Source organism: Rana temporaria, chromosome 10, assembly GCF_905171775.1.
Source record: "Rana temporaria chromosome 10, aRanTem1.1, whole genome shotgun sequence".
In the NCBI taxonomy this organism is placed as follows: Eukaryota; Metazoa; Chordata; class Amphibia; order Anura; family Ranidae; genus Rana; species Rana temporaria.
The window spans coordinates 7,485,144-7,511,929 of NC_053498.1; the positions used below are offsets into that span (position 1 = coordinate 7,485,144).

General features: G+C 41.9%; 1 protein-coding gene across 1 annotated transcript; it reads left to right on the plus strand.

Annotated features, from left to right (window-relative positions):
• Positions 1–15,963: 15,963 nt before the first annotated feature.
• Positions 15,964–26,003, plus strand: ETV2 (ETS variant transcription factor 2). The gene is made up of 7 exons (XM_040326801.1): positions 15,964–16,031; positions 17,822–17,879; positions 20,501–20,668; positions 21,500–21,856; positions 23,493–23,630; positions 23,902–24,023; positions 25,501–26,003. The coding sequence occupies exons 2-7, from the start codon at positions 17,822–17,824 to the stop codon at positions 25,720–25,722; spliced, it is 1,065 nt and encodes a 354-aa protein (XP_040182735.1). The 5' UTR covers positions 15,964–16,031; the 3' UTR covers positions 25,723–26,003.
• The last annotated feature ends 783 nt before the right edge of the window (positions 26,004–26,786 follow it).

The window sequence follows — 26,786 nt, forward strand, 5'->3', positions numbered from 1 at the left end:
TTACTCAGCACTTTACATATATATTGTACATTCACCTCAGTACCTGCCCTCAAGGAGCTTACAATCTAAGGTCCCTAATTCACATTCATGCATACACATGCTAGAGCCAAGTCAGCATTCGCACAAAAGCCACAAATAATACCCTTTTTGAACAGTTTTAATAAGTGCAAATGTTAATTTCTGATATTTAAGGTGTCTTTTGCAGGACAAATGTAACATTCCCTGTAAGAACATTCAATCTTCGCAAAAAATAGCCTAAAAAACATTTGTTCATAAGAGAAAAGAGCATAGCATAGCCCAACAACATTCAACCAAAAAGAGCCTAAAACAATAGCTTAAAGCGGTTCTCCACCCTAAAGTGGAGTCCCGCTGATCGGAACCCTCCCCCCCTCCGGTGTCACATTTGACACCTTTCAGGGGGGAGGGGGGTGCAGATACCTGTCTAAAGACAGGTATTTGCACCCACTTCCGGCCCGGCACTCACGGGCAAAAGATGGGCATTCCGTCACATCCCGTCACCCCCCCCGTTGTGTGCTGGGAACACTCGGCTCCCAGCACACAACCTCCAAATTTGACCATAAATAGCCTAAAATGATATCCTAGGAATATTTAATATGATAAAAATAAAAAAAGGGCTCAAGAGTAATAACTTGCCTAAATCAAATCAATTCCCAAACAACCATGGACCAAATTAGCTTATAACATAAACGTTTAGAACAGTTGACCAGAAGAGAAAATACCCTAAAACAATCGCCCAACAAAATGTGACCAATATTAGCCCAAATAGATAAGGAACATTCAACCGAAAAGAGAAAAAACCCCTAAACAATAACATTTGGTGGTAAATAGAGCAATACTAGTTGTGAATTATAACACTTGACCAGAAGAGAAAATAGTCTAAAATAAAAACCTCCAAATGTGACCATAAATAGCCAAAAATTATATCCTAGGAATATTTAATAAGATAAAAATAAAAAAAAAGGGCTCAAGAGTAATAACTTGCCTAAATCAAATCAATTGCCCAACAACCATGGACCAAATTAGCTTATAACATAAGCCTCAGAACAGTTGACCGGAAGAGAAAATACCCTAAAACAATCGCCCAACAAAATGTGACCAATATTAGCACCAAATAGATAAGGAACATTCAACCGAGAAGAGAAAAAAAAAGCCTAAACAACATCATTTGAGCAGAAAAGAAAATAGCCTAAAATAAAAACTTAAAAATTTGACCAAACATAGCCTAAAATGATAGCCTAGGAACATTTAATAAGATAAAAAAAAAATAGCTCAGGAGTAAATAGCCTAAACAACCATGGACCAAATTAGCTTAAAACATAAGCCTCAGAACATTTGACCAAATTAACATAAAACATAAGCCTCAGAACATTTGACCAGAAGAGAAAATAGTAATAAAAATAAAAAAAGGGCTCAAGAGTAATAACTTGCCTAAATCAAATCAATTTCCAAACAATCATAAACCAAATTAACTTAAAACATAAGCCTCAGAACATTAGCCTAAATAGCTAAGGAACATTCAACCGAAAGAGAAAAAAAAGCCTAAACAATAACATTTGACCAGAAGAGAAAATAGTCTAAAATAAAAACCTATCCTATCCTATCCTAGGAATATTTAATAAGATAAAAATAAAAAAAGGGCTCAAGAGTAATAACTTGCCTAAATCAAATCAATCGCCAAACAACCATGGACCACATTAGCTTATAACATAAGCCTCAGAACAGTTGACCAGAAGAGAAAATACCCTAAAACAATTGCCCAACAAAATGTGACCAATTGCCCAACAAAAAGCCTAAACAATAACATTTGGTGGTAAAGGAAGAGCGATACCAGAAGAGAAAATAGTAAAAAAAAAAAAATTGGGCCAAAAATAGCCCAGGAACATTCAATTGGATAAATATATCTCTAGAGTAAATAGCCTAAATCAAATCAATGGCCCAACAACCATGGACCAAATTAGCTTATAACATAAGCCTTTAGAACAGTTGACCAGAAGAGAAAATACCCTAAAACAATCGCCCAACAAAATGTGACCAATATTAGCACCAAATAGATAAGGAACATTCACCGAAAAGAGAAAAAAAAGCCTAAACAATAACATTTGGTGGTAAAGGAAGAGCGATACTAGTTGTGAATTATAACATTTGACCAGAAGAGAAAATAGTCTAAAAAAAAACATTTGGACCAAAAATAGCCTAGGAACATTGAATTGGATAAATATATCTCTAGAGTAAAGAACACTCAATTTTCAGCCACAGCTTTATACAAAAAAAAGTCCTTAGACCTAATGAGCAAATACTTGGGGTGATCGGCACGGAGGGAACGTACATGTCGCTTCGCTTGGTGATTAGCTGTGCAAACTTTTCTTTATAAATAGACCTTTTTGGTTTAAAATAATTTGCTTGAGTGGGTTATATCTATAAAAATATAAATTGATCTCCGATGACCTTTAAGTCGTCGTTATTACATTTATGAGTTCTTGTGTAGAGTTGTGTATTGTATCCCAATGTAATGTCCCCTCCCAGCTGTCAGCCCAAAGGGATTAGGAAAATGGATAAGGCCTGGAATGTGATCCCCATTAAAGCACTTTCTCTACCTCTCGTAATGCATGCGTGACCATGCCCCTTGTCTCCCCCGGTGATTTAACAGTGGCATTTGAAACCCACTTCCCCATCATTTGTCAATGAGATTTTCCAAAATAAAATAGCCCTGTGAAGGGGAGCGGCTGGAAGTATCCATCAAACAGCTCCTTGGCTGTGTAGTAAACTGTGGAAAAAAAAAAGACTTATCTAAACAGCAGAAGCTTTAAACTGGAGTTCCTGGTGCTCTGGGGTCAAATGAGGTGGGTGAGGGGGACGGTGCGTGTGCCAGGAGTGTGGGGAGGGATGGGGGGGGGGCACTTGAAAGATCTAATCAAGGAGTAGGACACACCGGTGGAACTGTGCAGATGGCTAAAGGTTGATTTAATAAATAAAATAAACAATTAGAGTGCTGGTCCGCATAGGTGCGCAAAAGTTTGCTCACGCGAGCGCTCACATTCTGAAAACCTTTATAGCCATGCGTGTTGAACATCCCAAAAAAAATAAAAAATAATTATGTGACCGACTCACTACGCAATAAAATGCACATGTGCCAAGCTAATAGGAATATTTTATATATATATATATATATATATATATATATATATATATATATATATATATATATATATATATATATATATATATATATATATATATATATATATTTATTTTTTATATAATATAGTATAGTAAAATATATATATATATACTATACTATATTATATAAAAAATAAATATATATATATAATTTTTTATGTAATATAGTATTATAGTATAGTATATATATATATATATTTATTTTTTATGTAATATAGTATTATAGTATAGTATATATATATATATATATATTTATTTTTTATGTAATATAGTATTATAGTATAGTATATATATATATATATATATATATTTATTTTTTATGTAATATAGTATTATAGTATAGTATATATATATATATATATATATATATATATGGGGTAGATTCAGGTAAGAGATATGACGGCGTATCTCCAGGTACACCGTCGTATCTCTGAGTGTGCGGCGTCGTATCAATGCGCCTGATTCATAGAATCAGTTACGCATAGATTTGACTAAGATCCGACCGGCGTAAGTGTCTTACACCGTCGTATCTTAGGCTGCATATTTACGCTGGCCGCTAGGTGGCGCTTCCGTAGATTTACGCGAGGAATATGCTAATTAGGTAGATACGCCGATTCAGAAACGTACGTCCGCCCGGCGCATTTTTTTTACGTTGTTTACGTTCGACTTTCTCCGGCGTAAAGTTACGCCTGCTATATGAGGGGTATCCTATGTTAAGTATGGACGTCGTTCTCGCGTCGAATTTTTGAAAATTTTACGTCGTTTGCATAAGTCGTTCGTGAATAGGGCTGTACGTAAGTTACGTTCACGTCTAAAGCAATGACGATTTGCGGCGTAATTTCGAGCACGCGCACTGGGATTCTTTCACGAACGTCGTTCGTAAAAAACGTCAAATACGTGGGGCCACACTAAATTTACGTAAAACACGCCCACATCGTACACATTTGAATTAGGCGGGCTTACGCCGGACGAAATAGGTTAACTCGGGGCGCAAGTTCTTTATGAATACGGAACTTGCGCCCTAGGTTTACGGCGGCGTAACGTATCTGAGAAACGTTACGCCCTTGTATCTGAATCTGGGCCATAGTGTTTGGGGGTTCTGAGTAATTTTCTAGCAAAAAAATTATGAGTTTTGCATGTAGGAGAGAAGTGCCAAAATAGGCGCGGTATGGAAGGGGTTAAAGGGGACGAATGAGGTTCAGGAGGGCAGTTTTTTTCCAATATGAAATCTCCAAAACCATCCCATAAATCTGTTTCTCAGCATCCGGGAATCTGATGCACTGGAGAGTTTTTGGAGACCTCAGATATCAGCAAAGCCTAGACAAACTTCTTTCAGAAATCATGAAGATCTAATTAGCGGTGATAAGAAAGTGCTGAGCGCCACCACTGGCCGCTTAGATAAGCTACTGGCAGCCACCACACCCCAGAGTCCAAGGGGGACTTATCAGAGAGCCAGCAGGTCATTAAAAAAAAAAAAACTTTCAAAAAACAGAAATCTTTTTCTTTCCTACCAGAAAAGAAATTAAGATTTAGCCACTGTAAGCAAATCTCAACCTGAGAGTGATATCTGTGCGGTGGGTCCTGTGTTTGAAGTCAAACATACAATGTGACCTTTAGGGGAAAGCGTTTGGATGACCACCCAATGGGACTGATTTACTAGAGGCTCAGGCTATGATTGGACAACGGGACGACAATTCTGCACAAATAAGCGAATCCTATAATATCCGTTGGGCGCAAAATCTTTACTAACCGGTGTGGTTATCTATGGAATTAATGTCCATCAGCATGCTGGCTAAGAAGATGTAAAGCCAACATTTCATATTCCTGATATGTGCCGCGTGCTTCTATGATGGGGAACAAACGTCTTTCCCAAACACAAGACACTTACCAAAAAATGGCATCTTGTCACCTCAAAGAGAAAAAAATGAAATCAATTTGACCCCAGTGATTAGAAGGAAGAGATTGTAGATCCTTCTCTTCTCTTTTCTCCTTTCTCTTCTTTGCTCTCTTCTTTCTTTTTTCTCTCCTCTCTTTTTCTCTTTTCTCTCCTCTTCTTTTCTGTCTCTTCTCTTTCCTTCTCTCCTCTCCACTCTGCTCTCTTTTCTTCTTTACTCTCTCCTCTTCTCTTTTCTCTCTCCTCTTCTCAACTCTCTCTGCTCTTCTCTTCTTTTCTGTCTCTTCTCTTTTAGCCTCTCTTCTACTCTATTCTCTCTTTTCTGCCTTTCTCTCTCATCTTCTCTTTTCCCTCTCCTCTCCTTTTCTTTCTCCTCTTCTCTTCTTTTTCCTCTTCTCTTCTCTCTCCACTTCTCTTTTCTTCTTCTGTTCTTTCTCTCTTTACTCTCCTATTGTCTTATTTTCTCTCTTTTCTCCTCTCTTCTACTCTATTCTCTCTTTTCTTCCTTTCTCTCTCATCTTCTCTTTTCTTCTTCTGTTCTTTCTCTCTTTTCTCTCCTCTTGTCTTCTTTTCTCTCTCTTCTCGTTTCTCCTATCCTCTCATCTTATTTTCTCTCTCTCTCCCCTCTCCTCTTTTATCTCTTTTCTCTTCTTTCTCTCTCCTCTTCTCTTCCTTTCTGTCTCTTCTCTTTCCTTCTCTCCTCTCCACTCTGCTCTCTTTATTTCTTTACTCTCTCCTCTTCTCTTTTCTCTTCTCTCTCCTCTTCTCAACTCTCTCTGCCTTTCTCTTCTTTTCTCTCTCTTCTACTATATTCTCTATTTTCTTCCTTTCTCTCTCATCTTCTCTTTTCCCTCTCCTCTTCTTTTCTTTCTCCTCTTCTCTTTTCTCTTCTTTTTCCTCTTCTCTTCTCTCTCAACTTCTCTTTTTTCTTCTGTTCTTTCTCTCTTTTCTCGCCTCTTGTCTTCTTTTCTCTCTCTTCTCTTTTCTCCTCTCTTCTCTTTTATCTTCTTTTCTCTCTCTCCTCTTTTAGCTTGTCTCTTTTCTCGTCTCTTCTTTCTCCCTACTCTCTCCCTATTCTCTTCTTTTCTCTCTCTTCTCTTTTCTCCTCTCTCGTCTCTCTTATTTTCTTTTCTCTCTCCTTTTCTCTCTCATTTTTTCTTCTCTCTCCTCTCCTCTTCTCTTCTTTCTTCTGTTCTTTCTCTCTTATCTCTCCTCTTCTCTTTTTTTCTCTCTGCTCTTCTCTTTTCCCTCTCCTCTTCTTTTTCCTCTTCTTTTCTCTCTCAATTTCTCTTTTTTCTTCTGTTCTCTCTCTTTTCTCCTCTCCTCTCTTTTATCTTCTTTTCTCTCTCTCCTCTTTTATCTCTTCTCTTCTCTCTCCTCTTTTTTCTCCTCTCTCTCATTTTAATTTCTCTCTCCTCTTCTCTCTCCTTTTTTCTTCTCTCTCCTCTTCTCTTCTCTTCTTTCTTCTGTTCTTTCTCTCGTATCTCTCCTCTCCTCTTATTTTCTCTCTCCTCTTCTCTCTTTTCTCTCTGCTCTCCTCTTCAGTGAGGGTGTTTTAAAGTGATACTAAAGGTTCAGATTTTTTTTTTTTTAAATAATGTCATACTTACCTCCACTGTGCAGCTCATTTTGCACAGAGTGGCCCAGAGCATCCTCTTCTGGGGTCCCTCGGTGGCTCTCGTGGCTCCTCCCCACATTGGATAACCCCCTTGGAGAAAAGCTCACCCGAGGGGGTTACCTTGCGGGCGCCCATTGATAACGAGTGTATGACTCGGCCCCACCCCCATCGCCCACGTCATTGGATTTGATTGACAGCAGTGGGAGCCAATGGCTGCACTGCTATCAATCTATCCAATCAATGCCGGGCTGTTGATTGGAAAATCCTACCGTTTGTAGGCTCTATCGGACAATTGTTATCGGATTTTCCGCCAACAAACGTTGGATAGCATGCTTTAAAATTTTCCGATAACAAATGTGTGTTGTCGGATTATTCGGTCGTGTGTACAATCCAGTCGGTCTTCAGACAAAACTCCAAAGTACAAACACGCATGCTCAGAAGCAATGCTAACTGTGACAGACTCACCCGGGACAGAGGCTTTTGGAGGGGACTGAATGCTACCCTCTTGCCTTGCGATCATGGGCCCTGGGATTTGGGGGGAACGGTGCTCTTTGTGAGCTGCGTTTCCGTTACACTAACCATAACACAACATTAGCAGAAGTTGCCCAAAGGGTGGCGCTAAAGAGCTGAAAAACCACGTAGTTTTGTGTTTGTTGGCCGACAATTCTTTGCCCGTTTGTATGCAAGACAAGTTCATGGCCAACGCCCCTTCGGACAAATGTCCTACGCTTTGTCCGCGGAAAATCCGATCGTGTGTACCAGGCTTTAGAGTTATGGAGCTGCAGGAAGAGTCAATGGGCTACAAGTTTGGTAATCACCGCACTTGTGTTCCATTGATACAGAGGCGGCTCTTTAATTAGGCAAATTAGGCGGTCGCCTAAGGCCTCGCACACACAGGGGCTTCGCGGCTGCCTAACTTGCCCAATGCATTACCCCAGTTTTGAGGGACAGGGGACCTTAACGCTGCTGTGCTCAGGCAGCGTAATGAGCCCTGACTCAGGAGCGGGGGCCGCCAGCGTACCTAAAAAACAGTGACTATCGGTGACACCACCCCTTGTGACGTCAATGACCCAGCATGCCTTCAGTCAATGTCGTCACAAGGGGCGGGTTCACCAGGTGACATCACTGGGTGGCCCCGCCCCTTAGTTAGTAAAGAGCAGGATCTGGGGGCCGCCTTGTTAAAGGGGGCTTCCAGATTCCGATAAGTCCCCTGCCCACAGCCCTTCACAACCACCGGCCAGTGTTGTGGGGAAGAGGCTCTTGTCCTTGAATTATTTTTCCCATCATGGACGTGAGTGGGGCCCCCGTGTCAAGTTTTGCCTAAGGCCTCACAAAGCCTAGAGCCGCCTCTGCATTGATGAGTCCTCCTTCTGCAGCGGTAGACCTGACCAGGGGCGGACTGACAACTCATGGGGCCCCCGGGCAATAGGAGATTATGGACCCCCGGGCAATAGGAGATTATGGGGCAATAGATTATGGGGCCACACAGTATACACACACATACAGTATGCATACACAGTATACACACACACACAGGGCCAGATCCTCAAATGAATTACGCCGGCGTATCTATGGATACGCCGCGTAATTTCAAAGTTCCCCCGTCGTATCTCTGTTTTGTATCCACAAAACAAGATACGACAGAATCTGGGCTCGATCCGACAGGCGTACGTCTTAGTACGCCGTCGGATCGTAGGCGCATATTTACGCTGGCCGATAGGTGGCGTTTCCGTCGAATTCCGCGTCGAGTATGCAAATTACCTAGATATGGTGATCCACGAAACGTACGTCCGGCCGCGCATTTTTTTTTACGTCGTTTGCGTTCGGCTTTTTCCGGCGTATAGTTACCCCTGCTCTATGAGGCGTATCCTATGTTAAGTATGGCCGTCGTTCCCGCGTCAAATTTTGAAAATGTTACGTCGTTTGCGTAAGTCGTTCGCGAATAGGGCTCACCGTCGTAAGCATTGGCTTGTTCCGGTTTAATTTCGAGCATGCGCACTGGGATACCCCCACGGACGGCGCATGCACCGTTAGAAAAAAACGCCATTTAAGTATTAACATAAAACACGCATAAAAAAATCTTTGAGGACACAAAAAAAAGTAAGTTACGGCGGCATAGTGTATCTGAGATACACTACGCCAGGCGGAGAAAAGCGACGCGCTTCGTGGATCTGGCCCACAGTATACATACACACACTGAAAAGGTACTGGAGAGGCGGGGCAGCTATAATCTTGGGATTTTTCGACCAAAAGGATGTCGGTAAGGGACATTTCAGGGACAGATGTAAAAAAAAATGTTTTACATACTGTCCCTGGTTTTACTGGGGTTGGCAACCCCCGATGGGGCCCCCTAGTGGCATGGGGCCCTCGGGCACTGCCAGAGCGCCCCAATGGTCAGTCCGCCCCCTGGACCTGGTCTTGTAGTTTATTCATTCACAGATCTCTGACGCGGCTGTGTGGGCGGAGCCATGCAAATGAAAGCGGCTGGGCTTATTCTGTAAGAGGTGGCACCATGCTACATTAAATCTAGGTGTGCCATGGTATAAAGGTGGACTTATCCTTTAACAGACCACAAAGGAGAAATTTCTTGTTTGGGGTGTATATACAATTTAATTGATACGGCTGGTTGGCTCCATCCCTAATGACAGACACACTGCTTTAAGAGCAACAATTGAGGTTTGTCTGGAAAGATTTGAGACTCAGCACAGATAAGTGAAATCAGATCTTGGAGCCACATTGCTGATGAAGGAAAAACTGAGCAGCCGGGGAGCGAAGCTGACCATGCCAAGGGGGGGGATAGACATAGACAGACAATACAGCCCCGGAATACAATAGATATGGGCAATGGGGGCCACCATACATGGAACTGGCCTATCAGAATGTAGGAATATAGGGCCAGATTCACATAGAAATGCCCAGGCACAGCGTATCAGAGATACGCTACGCCGCCGTATCTTACCGTATCTTACCTGGCTCTAAGTCGAATCCAGGAAGATTTCGCGCCGTAAGTTACGGCGGCGTAGTGTACCTCTCGGCGCGTAATTCAAATCGGCGGGTAGGGGGTGTGATTCATTTAAATGAAGCGCGTCCCCGCGCCGATTGAACTGCGCATGCTGCGTTTCGAAATTTCCCGCCGTGCTTTGAGCGAAATGACGTCGCACAGACGTCATCTTTTGAACGTAGACGTGAGTTACGTCCTTTCCTATTCACGGACGACTTACGCAAAAATTATTTTTTTTTAAATTCGACGCGGGAACGACGGCCATACTTTAACATGGCAAGTCTATCTATACGCCCCAAAAGAGCAGCTTTATCTTTACGCCGGGAAAAGCCGACTAGCGACGACGTAAGAGAATGCGACGGCCGCGCGTACCTTCGTGGATCGACGGAAAAAGCTAATTAGCATACCCGACGCGGGAAACTACGCAAACTCCACCCAGCGGGCGCCGAAGTATTGCACCTACGATCCGAAGGCGTACGAAGCCGTACGTCTGTCGGATGGAAGCCAGAAGCCGTCGTATCTTGGTTTGAGGATTCAAACTAAAGATGCGACGCGGGAAATTTGAAAGTACGCCGGCGTATCAGTAGATACGCCGGCGTACTTGCTCTGTGGATCTGGCCCATAGTTATTAAACGGTCTATTTGTTATTTACATTTTAACGTGCATTGAGTTAAGGCAGCCCATTGAAATGAATGGGCTGACAGCAAACCTAATGTGTGTCTGACATGGGTGTCTGGTAAAAAAATTTCAGGGGGGCGCTTCCGCAGCGGCAATACGCATTTAACCCTTTCTTCAAACGCTAGCAGGGGTTAAAAGCACCATGCTATCGGCCAAATAGCGCAGCTAAAATGGTGGTAAATCGACGCTTTACCGATAACGCAGCCAGCTGGCAGTGTGAAATAGTAGCTCTTGAGATAATTCAGCTTCACTCCATGCCCATATAAATATAGCCTAGAGAATGTACAGACCCCCCTTCAGCACAGATGGACCCCCCTTCAGCACAGACCCCCCTTCAGCACAGACCCCTCCATTCAGCACAGACCCCTCCATTCAGCACAGACCCCCCCCATTCTGCACAGACCCCTCCATTCAGCGTTTGTTACCCCAACAATATATACCCCTGATAAGTGCCTGCTGCACCATGTACTTGTATGAAGAAGTCTCCTGTTCTCTTTACATTGCTTCCTTTGTGTGAAATCCCTGGCAGTCCCTCTGCTTTCCCATTAAAAACTGACCACCCTAAGCAGGAGAGAACATCGTGCTCAGTTCTTTAGCTGTGCTGGGAACTCAGGGCCAGATTCACAAAAGAGATACGACGGCGTATCTCCTGATACGCCGTTGTATCTCTGTGATCCGCCCGTTCTAACTATGCGACTGATTCATAGAATCAGGTTACGCATAGCTAGCTCTAAGATCCAACAGGTGTAATTGACTTACACTGTCGGATCTTAAGGATGCAATTCTAGGCCGGCCGCTAGGTGGCGAGGCCATTGCGGTCGGCGTAGAATATGCAAATGACTAGTTACGGCGATTCCCGAACGTCCGCGCTGCCCGTCGATCTAACTTTACGTCGTTTCCGTTGAGATGCGCTGCGTTACATTTAGGGCTGAGCCCTAGGTGTTCTAAGCCATGTTAAGTATGGCCGTCGTTTCCGCGACGAAATTTAAAAAATCACGTCGTTTGCGCAAGTCGTCCGTGAATGGCGCTGGACGCCATTTACGTTAACGTCTAAACAAATGACGTCCGTGCAACGTCAATTAGCGCAATGCACGTTGGGTAATTTTCCCGACGGAGCATGCGCAGTACGTTCGGCGCGGGAACGCGCCTAATTTAAATGCCGCCGAACGGATTTACGTTACACCGCCTCAAGTTTACAGGTAAGAGCTTTGTGAATCAGGCACTTACGCTGTAAACCTGCGGCGGTGTAACGTAAATGGGATACGTTACGCTGCCGTGGAGCAACGTAAATGTATCTGAATCTGGCCCTCAGTGTACTCTCGTCCAATGTTATTTGTATTTGTAGCTGCTGACTTAAAATGTGGCGGAACTCCGCTTTAAGAAGGTGAGGACACCACTGGATCCCTGGACAGGTAAGTGCCCCAATAGTATAAAGTCAGCAGCTACAGCATTTTTTTTAGGGAGGGGGGGGGCAGAACTCCTCTTCAACTTTTTTCTCATTACATGGGGACAAAAGGTCCCCAATGTGATGATTTTTTTGGAGTCAAGTTCTCTTTAATGAGACATAAAAGACCCCAATATCTCACCTGCCCTCCGATAAATCCAATGCATGTACAGACCTGGCAGCAATAGACTTAAATACCTATAGCCTAATTAGCCCATGAGGGTGTCATTGCGTGATAATGGACTTAATGAGAAGTCCCTTATTTTTCCCCAGCAGATTACTCCGCAATGGCCTTATGAATATACACAGTGCCAAGCCATTTCTAAGTTGTTTCATAATGCCCTACAACACTCTTATCTCACTTTGCATGTAACGGCTTAACTCAATGGCGTAAGCTGCTTATTCCCCCGGGAGCTCCATTAACCAAACATGATTGGGTAAGGTGCAGCAAAGGCGGCGATGACATCAGAGGGCGGCCGGAGGAGCGTGCACAATACAACTTTTTTCATTAAGACCTGTGGGCCGACTTCTGCCCCCTCGACCGGTAAAGCGCAAGTATTTTTACTTGAGGGAGAAGAGAAGGTTGCAGGAAGACTAGTGTTGGCCTCTCTTGAGGAAAACCGTAGCAAATGGCCAAAAATTTGCCAACCTGTCCGATTGCTTTTCTCCTCTTAAGTGTTGGCGTTGGTGGCTGACAGCTTGGGGCCATTGACGCCCCAGCCTGGCCTGCTATGGTGCACAAATTGCTAATGCATTTTGTGTTGTGCGTTGGGGCCGCCCGTTCATTTATTAAGGCGTTCCCCCGGCGCCAGGGCCGGATTCCAGACAAGGCCAACAAGGCCAGGCCTCGGGGCGGCAGTGGGTGCAGGGGCGGCACTGTGGCTAAGAGGAGAGGACACTTTCACTTTCATTTCGGGAGTTCCCCCCTGTCATGCGGATGGTGAGAGGAGAGAAAACAGAGGGAAGAGGAGGTGAGATGGTTCTCGGCAGCAGCAACCCCCCTCCCGGTTCTCAATGTCATTTTGTCATTTTTGGCAGCAGCACCCCCCAATGCTCAATGTCATTTTTGGCAGCAACACCCCCCAGGTTCTCAGTGTCATTTTCGGCAGTACCAACCCCATTCCCCCCCCCCCCCCCCTCCGCTTCTCAATGCATCTTAGTATCCTGCCGAAAAAGTCCCCCGGCGGATAATGTCCCCCTTGTACTGCGTAGGCGAGGGCGGCATTGAAGGACCCGGCCTTGGGGCGGCAAAGGGAGTAAATCCGGGCCTGCCCGGCGCACCGCAACGGACCAAAAATCATGCATGTGGCATTTCCCGTAGCACCCCCAATGCATGTCCGTAGCCATAGGCAAGGTGCCATTTAGAATAATTGGCACTGCATGGTACCAACCATAGTTGTGTACAGTCTAATGCATTAGGGGGTGTTCACCCCAAAGCTCAAACAAACACTACTGATCACCCATGATGTTCTTTCAGAAAGGGAAGGGGATGGTCAATTACGTATTTACCGGCCCCCTCCTCCACTCACGATTAAGTTCTAGGGCTCATCCATTCAGTGATGTTGGCATAACAGGCTGCAACGCACATGATATGTGTTGGCACCATAGGCGTGCGCACAGGGTGTGCCAGGTGTGCCCAGGCACACCCTAATCACCCTTTACAGCAGAGAGTCCCCCTACTTCCCTGGGCCCTCCATCCCCCTGCAGTGCTACCAGCTTCCCTCCTTTCCCGTCAGCTGTTGCTGCGGGGATGTTTTAGGACAGTGATGGCAGACCTTGGCACCCCAGATGTTTTGGAAGTACATTTCCCATGATGCTCACCTACACTGCAGAGAGTGTACGAGCATCATGGGAAATGTAGTTCCAAAACATCTGGGGTGCCGAGGTTCACAAATCACTGTCCTAAAACATCCCCGCAGCAACAGCTGGCGGGAAAGGAGGGAAGCTGGTAGCACTGCAGGGGGATGGAGGGAGCCAGGGAAGTGCTGTAAAGGGTGATCAGGGTGTGCCTGGGCACACCTGGCACACCCTGTGCGTATGTGCGTTGCAGCCTGTTATGCCAACATCACTGAATGGATGAGCCCTAGAACTTAATTGTAAACGATAAATAAATATTCTGTATGTGTCTATGAAAGAGGAATAAAAAAAAAACAAAAAAAAGTTGATACATATGTTTTATATTGGGCAAAGTTTAATAGGTATATTGCGGTATTATTTTTGTTTATATTTTATTTTTTTTGCTTTTTTTTTTTTGGTAGCGCTGACTGCATTTTTTTTCTGTTGTATATTTTCTTTTATCATTCATTGTTTATATTGGGCCTGTTATATTTTATTATATCGTGTTACGTATATTAGGTCACCTTTTTTTGTAGTTATTTTTATTTTTTTGTTTTATTTAATTACTGCTTTTATTGCTGTTTCAAACACAAATACAAAATATATATATAAAAAAAAAATATATATATATATATATATATATATATATATATATATATATATATATATATATTATAGTATCTATCTATCTATCTATCTATCTATCTATCTATCTATCTATCTATCTATCTATCTCTCTCTGTATATATATATATATAATAATGTGTTATAATGGGCCAAGTCTAGTATTCAAACACAAATACAAATATATATATATATATAGAGAGAGATAGATAGATAGATAGATATATTATATATATACAAAAATATATATACAAAAAATGATCTATCATCTATCTATCTATCTATCTATCTATCTATCTATCTCTCTATCTATCTATCTATCTATCTATCTATCTATCTATCTATCTATCTATCTCTCTCTGTATATATATAGATAGATAGATAGATAGATAGATAGACAGATAGATAGATAGATAGATAGATAGATAGATAGATAGATAGATAGATAGATAGATAGATAGATAGATATACAGAGAGATAGATCTATATATATATATGTATGTATGTATGTATATAAAATCAGGCATTTCACAGAAAGAAAAAGAAACAGACAGCATATTTATTTTAAATATTAATATCTCTGTTTATAGAGCTTTTTTTACCAAAACAAAAGCAAAAACAAAAAGAAGAAGAGGGAGGAATAGGGAAGGAGGGAAAGAGGATAAAAAAAAAGAAAGAAAAGAAAAGAGGAGTAGCAGTTATACTTTATTATACTGTGTTAAATTAGGATGTGTTTAGTGGTTATATTGTCTTTTATTCTATTATAATGTGTTATAATGGGCCAAGTCTAGTGGTTGTACTGTTTTATATTTTACAAACACTGTGATATATTGGAGATTATTTAGTAGTTATAATGTGTAATATTTTATTTTATAATATTTTACTAGGCCAAATTTATTATTATTTTTATTATGATTATTATACAGGATTTATATAGCTCCAGCAGTTTGCGCAGCGCTTTACAATGTGATATTGTGTTCATTTTTTATTTTATTATATTGTGTTATTTTAGACCACATTTACTAGCAATTATATGAAGTTTATATTACTAAACTGTGTTATGTTAGGTCAAGTTTAGTAAATAAATTGTGTTGTATTTCTACTGTGTTATTATAGGATATGTTTTGTAGTTATACTGTTATATTATATTACACTATGCTATATTAGGATATGTTCAGTAGCTATATTTTATTATATTTTATTACGATGTGTTATATTTGGGCAAGTTTAGAAGTTATATTGTGTTGCATTTTATTACACTGTGCTATAGTAGGACACGTTTCTTGGTTATATTGTGTTTTTGATGTAGTGTATGTTGTATTAGTCTATGCTGAAGTGTATAAAGTAATTTTATGCTCTATACTATGGTGGGATGTGATGGGTCTGGATATTTATAGATGTAAATATTTATTCTCAGTAGATGTGCGGAGAGCCCCTCTTCCTCTCCTCTGAGTGATGGCTCTCAAGCTGTCATCTGACCCCTCTGATAAGACCCCCCTCTCCTCCTCCTTGCTGCACTCTGAAGTTGTGATTTTTGACGTCACGGAAACTCTCCCCCCCCTGGAGTGAGAAGGAGACAGAGGGAACGTCACACCCCCCAGCAGCCAATCAGAGAAGGGCTGGGTACATATAAGAGGCAGGGGGTCAGCAGAGGAGGAGAACATTGCTCTGCTCACCTGGAGGAGGACAAGTCAGAGGCTGAGAGAGGACAGACTGAGCAGCAGATACACAGACAGAGGTAAGTGACCACAACTCCCCTATATGGCACCCCAAAGTCCATGCGTTTTATCCTGCACACCCCAAATTCTATCACCCTTATCCTGAGCACCCCAAATTCTAAGGACCTTATCCCGAGCCCTCCAAATTCTAAGGACCTTATCCCGAGCCCTCCAAATTCTAAGGACCTTATCCCGAGCCCTCCAAATTCTAAGGACCTTATCCCGAACCCTCCAAATTCTAAAGACCTTATCCTGAGCACCCCAAATTCTAAAGACCTTATCCTGAGCCCTCCAAATTCTAAGGACCTTATCCCGAGCACCTCAAATTCTATCACCCTTATCCCGAGCCCTCCAAATTCTAAGGACCTTATCCCGAGCACCCCAAATTCTAAAGACCTTATCCCGAGCCCTCCAAATTCTAAAGACCTTATCCTGAGCCCCCCAAATTCTATCACCCTTATCCCGAGCCCTCCAAAGTCTAAAGACCTTATCCTGAGCCCCCCAAATTCTATCACCCTTATCCCGAGCCCTCCAAATTCTAAGGACCTTATCCCAAGCCCTCCAAATTCTAAGAACCTTATCCCAAGCCCTCCAAATTCTAAAGACCTTATCCCGAGCCCTCCAAATTCTAAAAACCTTATCCTGAGCACCCCAAATTCTAAAGACCTTATTCCGAGCCCTCCAAATTCTAAAAACCTTATCCTGAGCTCTCCAAATTCTAAAGACCTTAACCTTAGCAATAAAAATGATAACCCTGACCCTCAGCTCCCCAAATTCACTAGCCTTTCCTTTAAGCACCTCAAATTATATAATTTTGACCCCCCCAGGCCCCTAAATTCTTGTCTTAATGGGGCGTGAGCACCTCAAACGTTTTAATCCTGACCCCCCTAGCTCCCCAAATTCTATAACCCCCCCTAAATACCTCCAAACGTTCTTATCCCCAACTTCTTAACTGGAACCATTTATAGTATAGGACACCCCCAAACTGAAACTTTGCACCAACAGAGCCCCGAATTCCATACATCACACCAGAAGCCCACCCCCCAGATTCTACACATCAACACCCCAAATTCTATAAATCACACCATAAGCACCTCAACTCCTATACATCACACCAGTAGCATCATAAATGCTATACATCACACCATAAGCACCCCAGATTCTATACATCACACCATAAGCACCCCAGATTCTATACATCACACCATAAGCACCCCAGATTCTATACATCACACCATAAGCACCCAGATTATATACATCACACCAGAAGCACCCCAGATTCTATACATCACACCAGAAGCACCCCAGATTCTATACATCACACCATAAGCCCCTCAGATTCTATACATCACAACAGAAGCACCCCAGATTCCATATATCTCACCAGAAGCACCCCAGATTCTATACATCACACCATAAGCACCCCATATTCTATACATCACACCAGAAGCACCCCAGATTCTATACATCACACCAAAAGCACCCCAGATTCTATGCATGACACCACCCGCACCCCAGAATCTATACTTCTAAGCATCAGCCCCCTAAATTTAATACATTGCACCATCAGCACCTTAGATTCAATACTTCTCACCATCAGCACCCCAGATTCTACACAACACACCATCAGCACCCCAGATTCTACACAGCACACCTTCAGCACCCCTGATTATTATACATCACACCATTAGCACCCCAGATTCTACACAGCTCACCATCAGCACCATCGCCCCCTTCAGGCCATACACTGCCAATGACTTTAGACCCCCTTTTATTGTGGCATCACTGACCCTTCTCTTGTGTCCTGCAGATGGCACTGAACAGTTTCTACAGCCCGGAGCTGCCCTGCCAGGAGGTGCCCAGCCTAGGTGAGTGTCTAAGCACCGATATACTCCTATATACTCCATGCTTGACAGCCGCTGGAGCTACAAACTTACCAGATATCTACCAACTGACACTTAGGGCTGGATTTACAAAAAAAAAAATTTTTTATAATTTCTTTATTTTTATTTTAACAAAATGAAAATGAACAGCCTTTTCCATTTTTTTTTAATCAATAAACTTTGGACATTTATTATAGATATTAGACTTGTTTTTATATGGCGTTTTTACCTGTAGTATAGTATAGTTATAGTGATTTATTATTACTTATGTTAGGCTGAGTATCATTCATTTTAATTATAAAACATGTTGCCACTTTAATATACAGTATTTACATGTAGAATAACATATTTTTTATAGTAATTTATTATTGCTTATATTAAGCTAAGTATCTTTATTATAGATCCTAAACTTATTGCCATTGTTATATGCAGTTTTTATATGTTGTATCTATTTAATTTATTGTTGCTTATATTAGGCTAAATATAATCTATTGTAGATATCAGGCTTTTTGCCAATTTTATATGCAGTTTTTTTATTTGTAGTTTCGCAGGTTTATAGTAATTTATTATTGCTTATATTAAGCGAAAAAAATCTTTATTATAGATCCTAGACTTATTGGTATATGCAGTTTTTATATGTAGTTTGTATTTATTTTATCGCTGCTTATATTAGGCTAAATATCATTTATTTTAGATATTAGACTTTTTGCCAATTTTATATGCAGTTTTTTTATTTGTAGTTTCGCAGGTTTATAGTAATTTATTATTGCTTATATTAGGCTAAATATCTTTTTTTTATAGATCTTAGACTTATTGGCATATGCAATGTGTGTATATAGGGGTAGATTCAGAAAGAAGTAACGCTGGCGTATCTATTGATACGCCGCGTAACTTCTAGGATGCTCCAGCGTATCTTTTTTCTGTATTCAGAAAACAAGATACGCAGGCATTTGTCTAAGATCTGACTGGCGTAAGTCTCTTACGCCGTCGTATCTTAGTTGCATATTTACGCTGGGTGCTAGGTGGCGCTTCCGTCGATTTGCGCGAGGAATATGCAAATTAGGTAGATACGCCGATTCAGAAACGTACGTCCGCCCGGCGCATTTTTTTACGTCGTTTACGTTAGGCTTTTTCCGGCGTAAAGTTACCCCTGCTATATGAGGCGCATCCTATGTTAAGTATGGACGTCGGGCCAGCGTCTAATTTTCCGTCGTTTGCGTAAGCCGTTCGTGAATAGGGCTGTGCGTAATTTACGTTCACGTCGAAAGCATTGGCTTTTTGCGGGTTAATTTGGAGCATGCGCACTGGGTTACGTTCACGGACGGCGCATGCGCCGTTAGTCAAAAACGTCATTTACGTGGGGGTCATGTTTTATTTACATAAAACACGCCCACCTCTTCACAATTTAAATTAGGCGCGCTTACGCCGGCAGATTTACGCTACGCCGCCGTAACTTAGGGAGCAGGTTCTTGGTAAAATACAGAACCTGCCTCACTAAGTTACGGCGGCGTAGCGTATCTGAGATACGCTATGCCCGCACAAAGTTACGGCGGCTAATCTGAATCTAGCCCATAGTATGTATTTAATTTATTATTGCTTATATTAGGCTAAATATCATTTATTGTTGATATTACACTTTTTTGGAAAAAATAATTTAATGCAGTTTTTATTTGTAGTTTAGCAGGTTTTTAGTAATTTATTATTGCTTATATTTGGCTAAATATCATTTATTGTAGATATTAGACTTTTTGACAATTTTATTTGTAGTTTAGCAGGTTTATAGTAATTTATTATTGCTTATATTTGGCTAAATATCATTTATTGTAGATATTAGACTTTTTGACAATTTTATTTGTAGTTTCGCAGGTTTCCAGTCATTTATAGTTGCTTATATTAAGCTAAATATATTTATTCTAGATCTTAGACTTATTGGTATATGTAGTATGTATTTAAAGTAATTTATTATTGCTTATATTAGGCTAAATATCATTAGATATATTAGACTTTATATGTAGTTTTTACTTATAGTCATTTATTTTTGCTTTTATTAGATTATTTAGTATATGTCGTAGACTTGTTGGCATTTTTCTATTTCTAGTCTTCACTTGCAGTTTAGCAGATTTATTATTGCTTATATTAAGCTCAGTATCTCTTATTATAGATATTAGACTGGTTGCCGTTTTATATACGGTAGTTTTTATTCTCAGTTTGGCCTATTTATATTTGTAATCAGTGGAACTTCACCCAAAAGGGGAATTTCTCCTTGTTTGCATTCCCCCTTCCACATTTTTTTTTGGGGGGGGGGTACCTGGTTTTGACAGGGGATTGTATAACAGCTTCATCCAGGCCGCGCACCCCAACGCGTTTCGTTCCGCTCCCAGGGCTTAGTCATGGGGTACAGCAGGCACATCTCAGGAATGTGAAATATTGAGTTTATATATTCTTTAAGCAGAGTATCACTTATTAGAGATATTAGACTTATTGCTATTTTTGTATGCAGTTTTTACTTGCATGTTTATAGCCGTTTCTTATTGTATATATTAAAGCAAAGTATTATATCACAATGGATCAGGAGGGGGAAACAGACCTTTCATTTTCTTTTGCAGAGATCAAGCTTGAAGACGGAGGTTTCTCCCAGGAGGCTGACCCAAGCTGCACCCCACTGAGTTTCGGGAAGGGGCAGTACCCACCCATATGGCAGCAGGGTAGCGCCGCCCTCTCCTCCGAGGCCTTTACTGAACAGTCTCTGTATTATTGGGAGCAGTACAACCAAGGTGGGTTAACCTCTGACTCCTATCCAGCAATCTGATTGGTACAATGAAAATATGTCTACTTTTTACCACTACCGATATGTTTGATGGTTGTAGTTGTTTCGTTTGTTGTAGTTCAATAAAGTTTATTCTCGATTTAAAAAAAAGAAAAAGAAAATACGTCTACTTTCCCCCCCAAAAAAAGAATGGTTGTCACCAGGACAGGAGGGCCTAGACCAGAGGCGACTCTTTAATTATGCGGTCGCCCAACTTACCCAATGCAACAACAAGTGAATATCGGTGACACCACCTCTTGTGACATCAATGACCCAGCATGCCCTCCGTCAATGACGTCACAAGGGGGCGGGTTCACCAGGTGACATCACCGGGTGGCCCCCGGCCCTTAGTTATTAAAGAGCAGGTTCTGGGGGGCCACCTTGTTAAAGGGGGCTTCCAGATTTCGCTAAGCCCCCTGCCCGCAGACCCCCACAACCACTGGCCAGGGTTGTGGGGAAGAGGCTCTTGTCCTTGAATTATTTTTCCCATCACGGATGTGAGTGGGGCCCCATGTCAAGGCCTCATAAAGCCTAGAGCCGCCTCTGGCCTAGACCCCGTGCCGGGACAAGGTCATCCAGCGCCCAGGGCAAAGATGCCAAACTGTGCCTCTCCTTTCTCTTAGGGTTAGGGTCCGGGTGCCCCCCATCCCTGCAATAAACCATTGCGCCAGGGGCAGCCGTCCCTCCTGCCCCCCCCCTTGTCCCGACCAAATAGTTTTGGCTATAGTTGAGCAGAACAAATGTTCATAATATTTATGAATGAGAGGGACATAATTATATTATTTTTCTCTCTCTGCAGGTCATGGAGGGACGGAAGAATATCTCCAGTCATTTCAGACGGTTCTGCCGGCGCTGACGGAAGAACTGCAGCAGCATTCCACCCAGCAAAGCATACTGGAATCCCTCCAGGATGTAGAGGAGTCTCTGTACCACGCTCAGCAGGAAATGGCCTTCACCCCCGAATCAGACGGGTACTCGCAGGGCACCGGTGTCAGCTCTGTTGGCGATGAAAACTTTTCCTGGGCGTCCCAAGAATGGCAGGGATGGGATGAAGCCTCCTGGATGAACTGCACCCAATCTGTCGAGATCAGGTCCTCCAACTTCCCCCCAATGAACGCCAACATCCAGCACAGACCAGCCCAAGACCACCACAAAGGTAAGAAAATCTTTCAGGACTGAAAGGGGTCCTCCATGTTCAGATCCCTTCAAATCTGTTTTGGGCTCATGTCGGTTGGTTAAATTGCCCACTAGCTTCTTACAGCTCTGAGATTTACCCAGTAGTTTGTGTCTCTGCTCCTCCCACAATAATGAGATTTCCCCCAGTAGTTTGTGTCTCTGCCCCTCCCACAATAGTGAGATTTCCCCATTAGAGTTTGTGTCTCTGCCCCTCCCACAATGGGGAAATTCCTCGATCATGGTTTGCGTGTCTGCCCCTCCCACAATGGGGAAATTTCTCCATCGTGCTTTGTGTCTCTGTCCCTCCCACATTGCTGAGATTTCCCCATCAGAATTTGTGTCTCTGCCCCTTCCACAATAGTGAGATTTCCCCATCAGAGTTTGTGTCTTTGCCCCTCCAAAAATGGGGAAATTTCACTATCATGGTTTGTGTCTCTGCCCCTCCCACAATGGGGAAATTTCTCCATTGTGGTTTGTGTCTCTGCCCCTCCCACAATGATGACATTTCCCCATCTGAGTTTGTGTCTCTGCCCCTCCCACAATAGTGAGATTTCCCCAGTAGTTTGTATCTCTGCCCCTCCCACAATGGGGAAATTTCTCGATTGTGGTTTGTGTCTCTGCCCCTCCCACAATGGGGAAATTTCTCGATCATGGTTTGCGTGTCTGCCCCTCCCACAATGGTGAAATTTCTCCATCGTGGTTTGTGTCTCTGCCCCTCCCACAATGGGGAAATTTCTCCATCGTGGTTTGTGTCTCTGCCCCTCCCACATTGGTGAGATTTCCCCATCAGAGTTTGTGTCTCTGCCCCTTCCACAATAAAGAGATTTCCCCATCAGGGTTTGTGTCTCTGCCCCTCCCACAATAGTGATATTTCCCCATCAGAGTTTGTGTCTCTGCCCCTCCCAAAATGGGGAAATTTCACTATCATGGTTTGTGTCTTTGCCCCTCCCACAATTATGAAATTTCCCCATCAGAGTTTGTGTCTCTGCCCCTCCCACAATAGTGAGATTTCCCCATCAGAGTTTGTATCTCTGCCCCTCCCACAATGGGGAAATTTCTCGATCGTGGTTTGTGTCTCTGCCCCTCCCACAATGGTGAAATTTCTCGATTGTGGTTTGTGTCTCTGCCCCTCCCACAATGGGGAAATTTCTCGATCATGGTTTGCGTGTCTGCCCCTCCCACAATGGTGAAATTTCTCCATCGTGGTTTGTGTCTCTGCCCCTCCCACAATGGGGAAATTTCTCCATCGTGGTTTGTGTCTCTGCCCCTCCCACATTGGTGAGATTTCCCCATCAGAGTTTGTGTCTCTGCCCCTCCCACAATAGTGATATTTCCCCATCAGATTTTGTGTCTCTGCCCCTCCCACAATAGTGATATTTCCCCAACAGGGTTTGTGTCTCTGCCCCTCCCACATTGGTAAGATTTCCCCATCTGAGTTTGTGTCTCTGCCCCTCCCACAATAGTGAGATTTTCCCCATCTGAGTTTGTGTCTCTGCCCCTCCCACAAATGTGAGATTGCAGGTTCGCAGAATATGGAAACCTCTTTGGTGTTTGCGCTGGCAATGATTTACAGGTGTTGCTGCGTACACGTCAGTGACGGATTTGTCCCTTTTCAGGTTTTCCGTACAGCGAATCGGATCTCTACCAAACCTCCAACCTCAGCAACCATTACGCCGGCGCAACCAAGAACGCTTACCAATCCGCCTTTAACCAGAAAGCCGCTGGAGCCAAAGACGCCAAACCTACCACAACCGGTAAGAAGAGTTTAGAGCAGTGATGGTGAACCTTCGGCACCCCCAGAGGTTTCGGAAACTACATTTCCCATGATGCTCCAGTACACTGCAGTGTGGAGGAGCATCATGGGAAATGTAGTTCCAAAACATCCGGGGTGCCGAGTTTCACCATCACTGGTTTAGAGCGAGTCTTATCGAATTACTGAGACAAATGCTCTGTTGAGGTTCAACCGATACCCCGAAAGTGATAAAATGAATGACGCGTTTCGTTTTTTGTTGTCGTCTCTAACAGGCAGTAATGGCCCCATTCAGCTGTGGCAGTTCCTGCTGGAGTTACTGCAAGACTCGTCGTGTCAGAAGCTCATCAGCTGGACGGGCAACGGCTGGGAATTTAAGCTTTCCGACCCCAACGAGGTACGTCCCTGCCCGATCCCTCCCACTGACCAAGCCACGCCCACAGCTCTCAACAGGACAGGAAGCCAGGAGGAAATCTCCTTAGTATTCTCAACAAAACTGGAGTTTTCACATATTCTAGAAAGCATTTTAATATATTTTAAATTATTAGATAGTTTATATAAATTGGAATAAGACACAAATCCAGTCCAGTCCAATAAATATAAAAAATTGAATAGAATGAAATATTACAAAATAATATAATGTAACATAATGTTTATAATACATAGGAAAACCTCCACATACAGATAAATAGAAAATATTATATATATATATATATATATATATATATATAGAAAACCCCCCTTAAACAGATAATAGAAAATATAATATATATTAAATATATAGAAAACCTCCTTATACACATACATATAATATATAGTAAATATATAGAAAACCTCAATACACAGATAAATAGAAAATGTATTATATTACATAGAAAACCTCCTTATACAGATAAACAGAAAATATCATATAATGTAATACAATATAATATATATAAAAAAACTCCATTACAGATAAATAGAAAATATAATATAATATATAGAAAACCTCCTTATACAGACAAATAGAAAATATATAATAATATAATATAATAATACATAAAAGACCTCCATATACAGATAAATAGAAAATATAATATAATATATAATAATGTATATAAAACCTCCATATCTCCATTTCACAGATAAATAGAATATATTATATAATATATACAAAAACCTTTATACATTGTACAGATAAATAGAAAAAATTATATAATACTATATAAAAAAAACTCCTTATACAGATAAATAGAAAATGTAATATAATATAATGTATAGAAAACCTCCATATCTCCATTTTAGAGATAAATAAAAGAACAATAAAAACATAAACCTCCATATACAGATATAATTTACACACACACAAACCTTTATATACTGCACAAATTAATATAATATATAATATAATATTCATATAGAAAACCTCCATATACAGATACACAGAAATATTATCTAATATCTAAAAACGTCTATATACAGATTAATAGAAACCATAATATAATATATAGAAACCCTCTATATACAGATGAATATATAATATAGAAAAAAAATAGAAAACCTCTACATACAGAACCCAGTGTCCACAGTTGATCCAGAAGAAGGCAAAGAAACCCTACAGATCAGACACAATCTTTTTTTACTGATAATATATTGGAAGAATTTTCCGGAGGGTTGTCCCGCTCCTCCTCTTTCGCAACCTACCAATCATATTGAATTTCGATTTCCTTTGTACATTCTCCGTTATTGTCTTTGTAACATTTCAATGATGATCGTGTTCCTTCATTGTTATATTTTTTTCAAATTCCCATTTCTTACGTTTTTTTTTTTCATTCATTTTGAATGCTGGTTGGTCATCCTTTGTTAACGCAAATTTTTTTTTTATTCTTGCGCAGGTGGCACGGCGCTGGGGCAGACGCAAGAACAAGCCCAGGATGAACTACGAGAAGCTGAGCCGCGGGCTGCGCTACTACTACCACAAAAACATCATCCACAAAACCGGAGGCCAGCGCTACGTCTACAAGTTCGTCTGCGACCTCCAGGGACTCCTCAACAGGTCGACGCAAGGGCTGCCGCAGGGCGCCAAGGATCAGAGCCAGCGGCCCAAGGAGCTGTGAAGGGGGCCGATTTGGCCTTTAAGGGGAAAAAAATACTGTTTTGGAGTCCCGAGGTGTTGGGCGCTTCTGAGGACCTGCTGTGGATGGGAGGAGGGGGGAGGGGTCCTCCAAAAACACAGCCAAGCACTACGGAGCGGTTATTGTACAAGCACTGGATGATACTGTAGACGCCGACCGCGATGGTGGCCACCTACCGCCAATACAAGACGTTCCCTGGACGGTAGATGGGATCGTCTCCACCAGAGTACCTCAAACTTTAACTTAATTTTTTATTTTTTATCTCTCAGGTACATTCCATTTGCCCCCCCCCCAACCATTTCTCTATTTACTGTGTAAATATTTATATATTATTATATTTTGTATATTCATAATAAAAATAAAACAATTTTTTATGGAAATGCTTGTGTTGTTTTAAGATTTTTTTTTTCTTTTTTATCTTTTTTTTTTTTTTACTGATTAAATGTATACAGAATGTACATTGAGGGAAGCTCCACTTACTCCTCATTCATTAGGACAGATTTTTTTTTTTAATTATATAAAACTTGTTTTTAGGCATTTCAAATCTGCAGAATTCATAAAAAAAAAAAAAAAAAAACCCCCTGCTGATCCTGCCATGAAGATCCTCGTTCAGGCACTTCCTGTTACAGGGTGACAGCGCTCTGTCCTCATTTCCTGTCTGCTATCTTGAGTTCTTACCCCGTCACAAGAAAAGGATGAAAATGGAGAAAGTAAATAGATAAAAAAGTAAATAAATAAGAAAGTAATATTGTTATAGTGGTTCTAAAATAATGCATTAAGGCAGAGGTCTCCAAACTGCGGCCCTGGGGCCAGATGCAGCTATTTACTTGCTTTTATCCGGCCCTTGGGGCACTATTTCCATCCACTGATACCAATGATGGGACACTATTCCTCTCACCGATACCAATAATGGGACACTATTCCTCCCACTGATGGGACACTATTCCTCCCACTGGCACCAATGATGGGGCAGTATTCCTTCCATTGATACCAATGATGGGACACTATTCCTCCGACTGACACCAATGATGGGACACTATTCCCCC

Bases quoted from the DNA above. Each gene is read 5' to 3' on its own strand.
- ETV2 (XM_040326801.1), top strand. From the start codon at position 17,822: ATGGCACTGAACAGTTTCTACAGCCCGGAGCTGCCCTGCCAGGAGGTG. The intron at 17,880-20,500 runs GTGAGTGTCTAA...TTTCTTTTGCAG, and splicing joins CCAGGAGGTGCCCAGCCTAG to AGATCAAGCTTGAAGACGGA. The intron at 20,669-21,499 runs GTGGGTTAACCT...CTCTCTCTGCAG, and splicing joins TTGGGAGCAGTACAACCAAG to GTCATGGAGGGACGGAAGAA.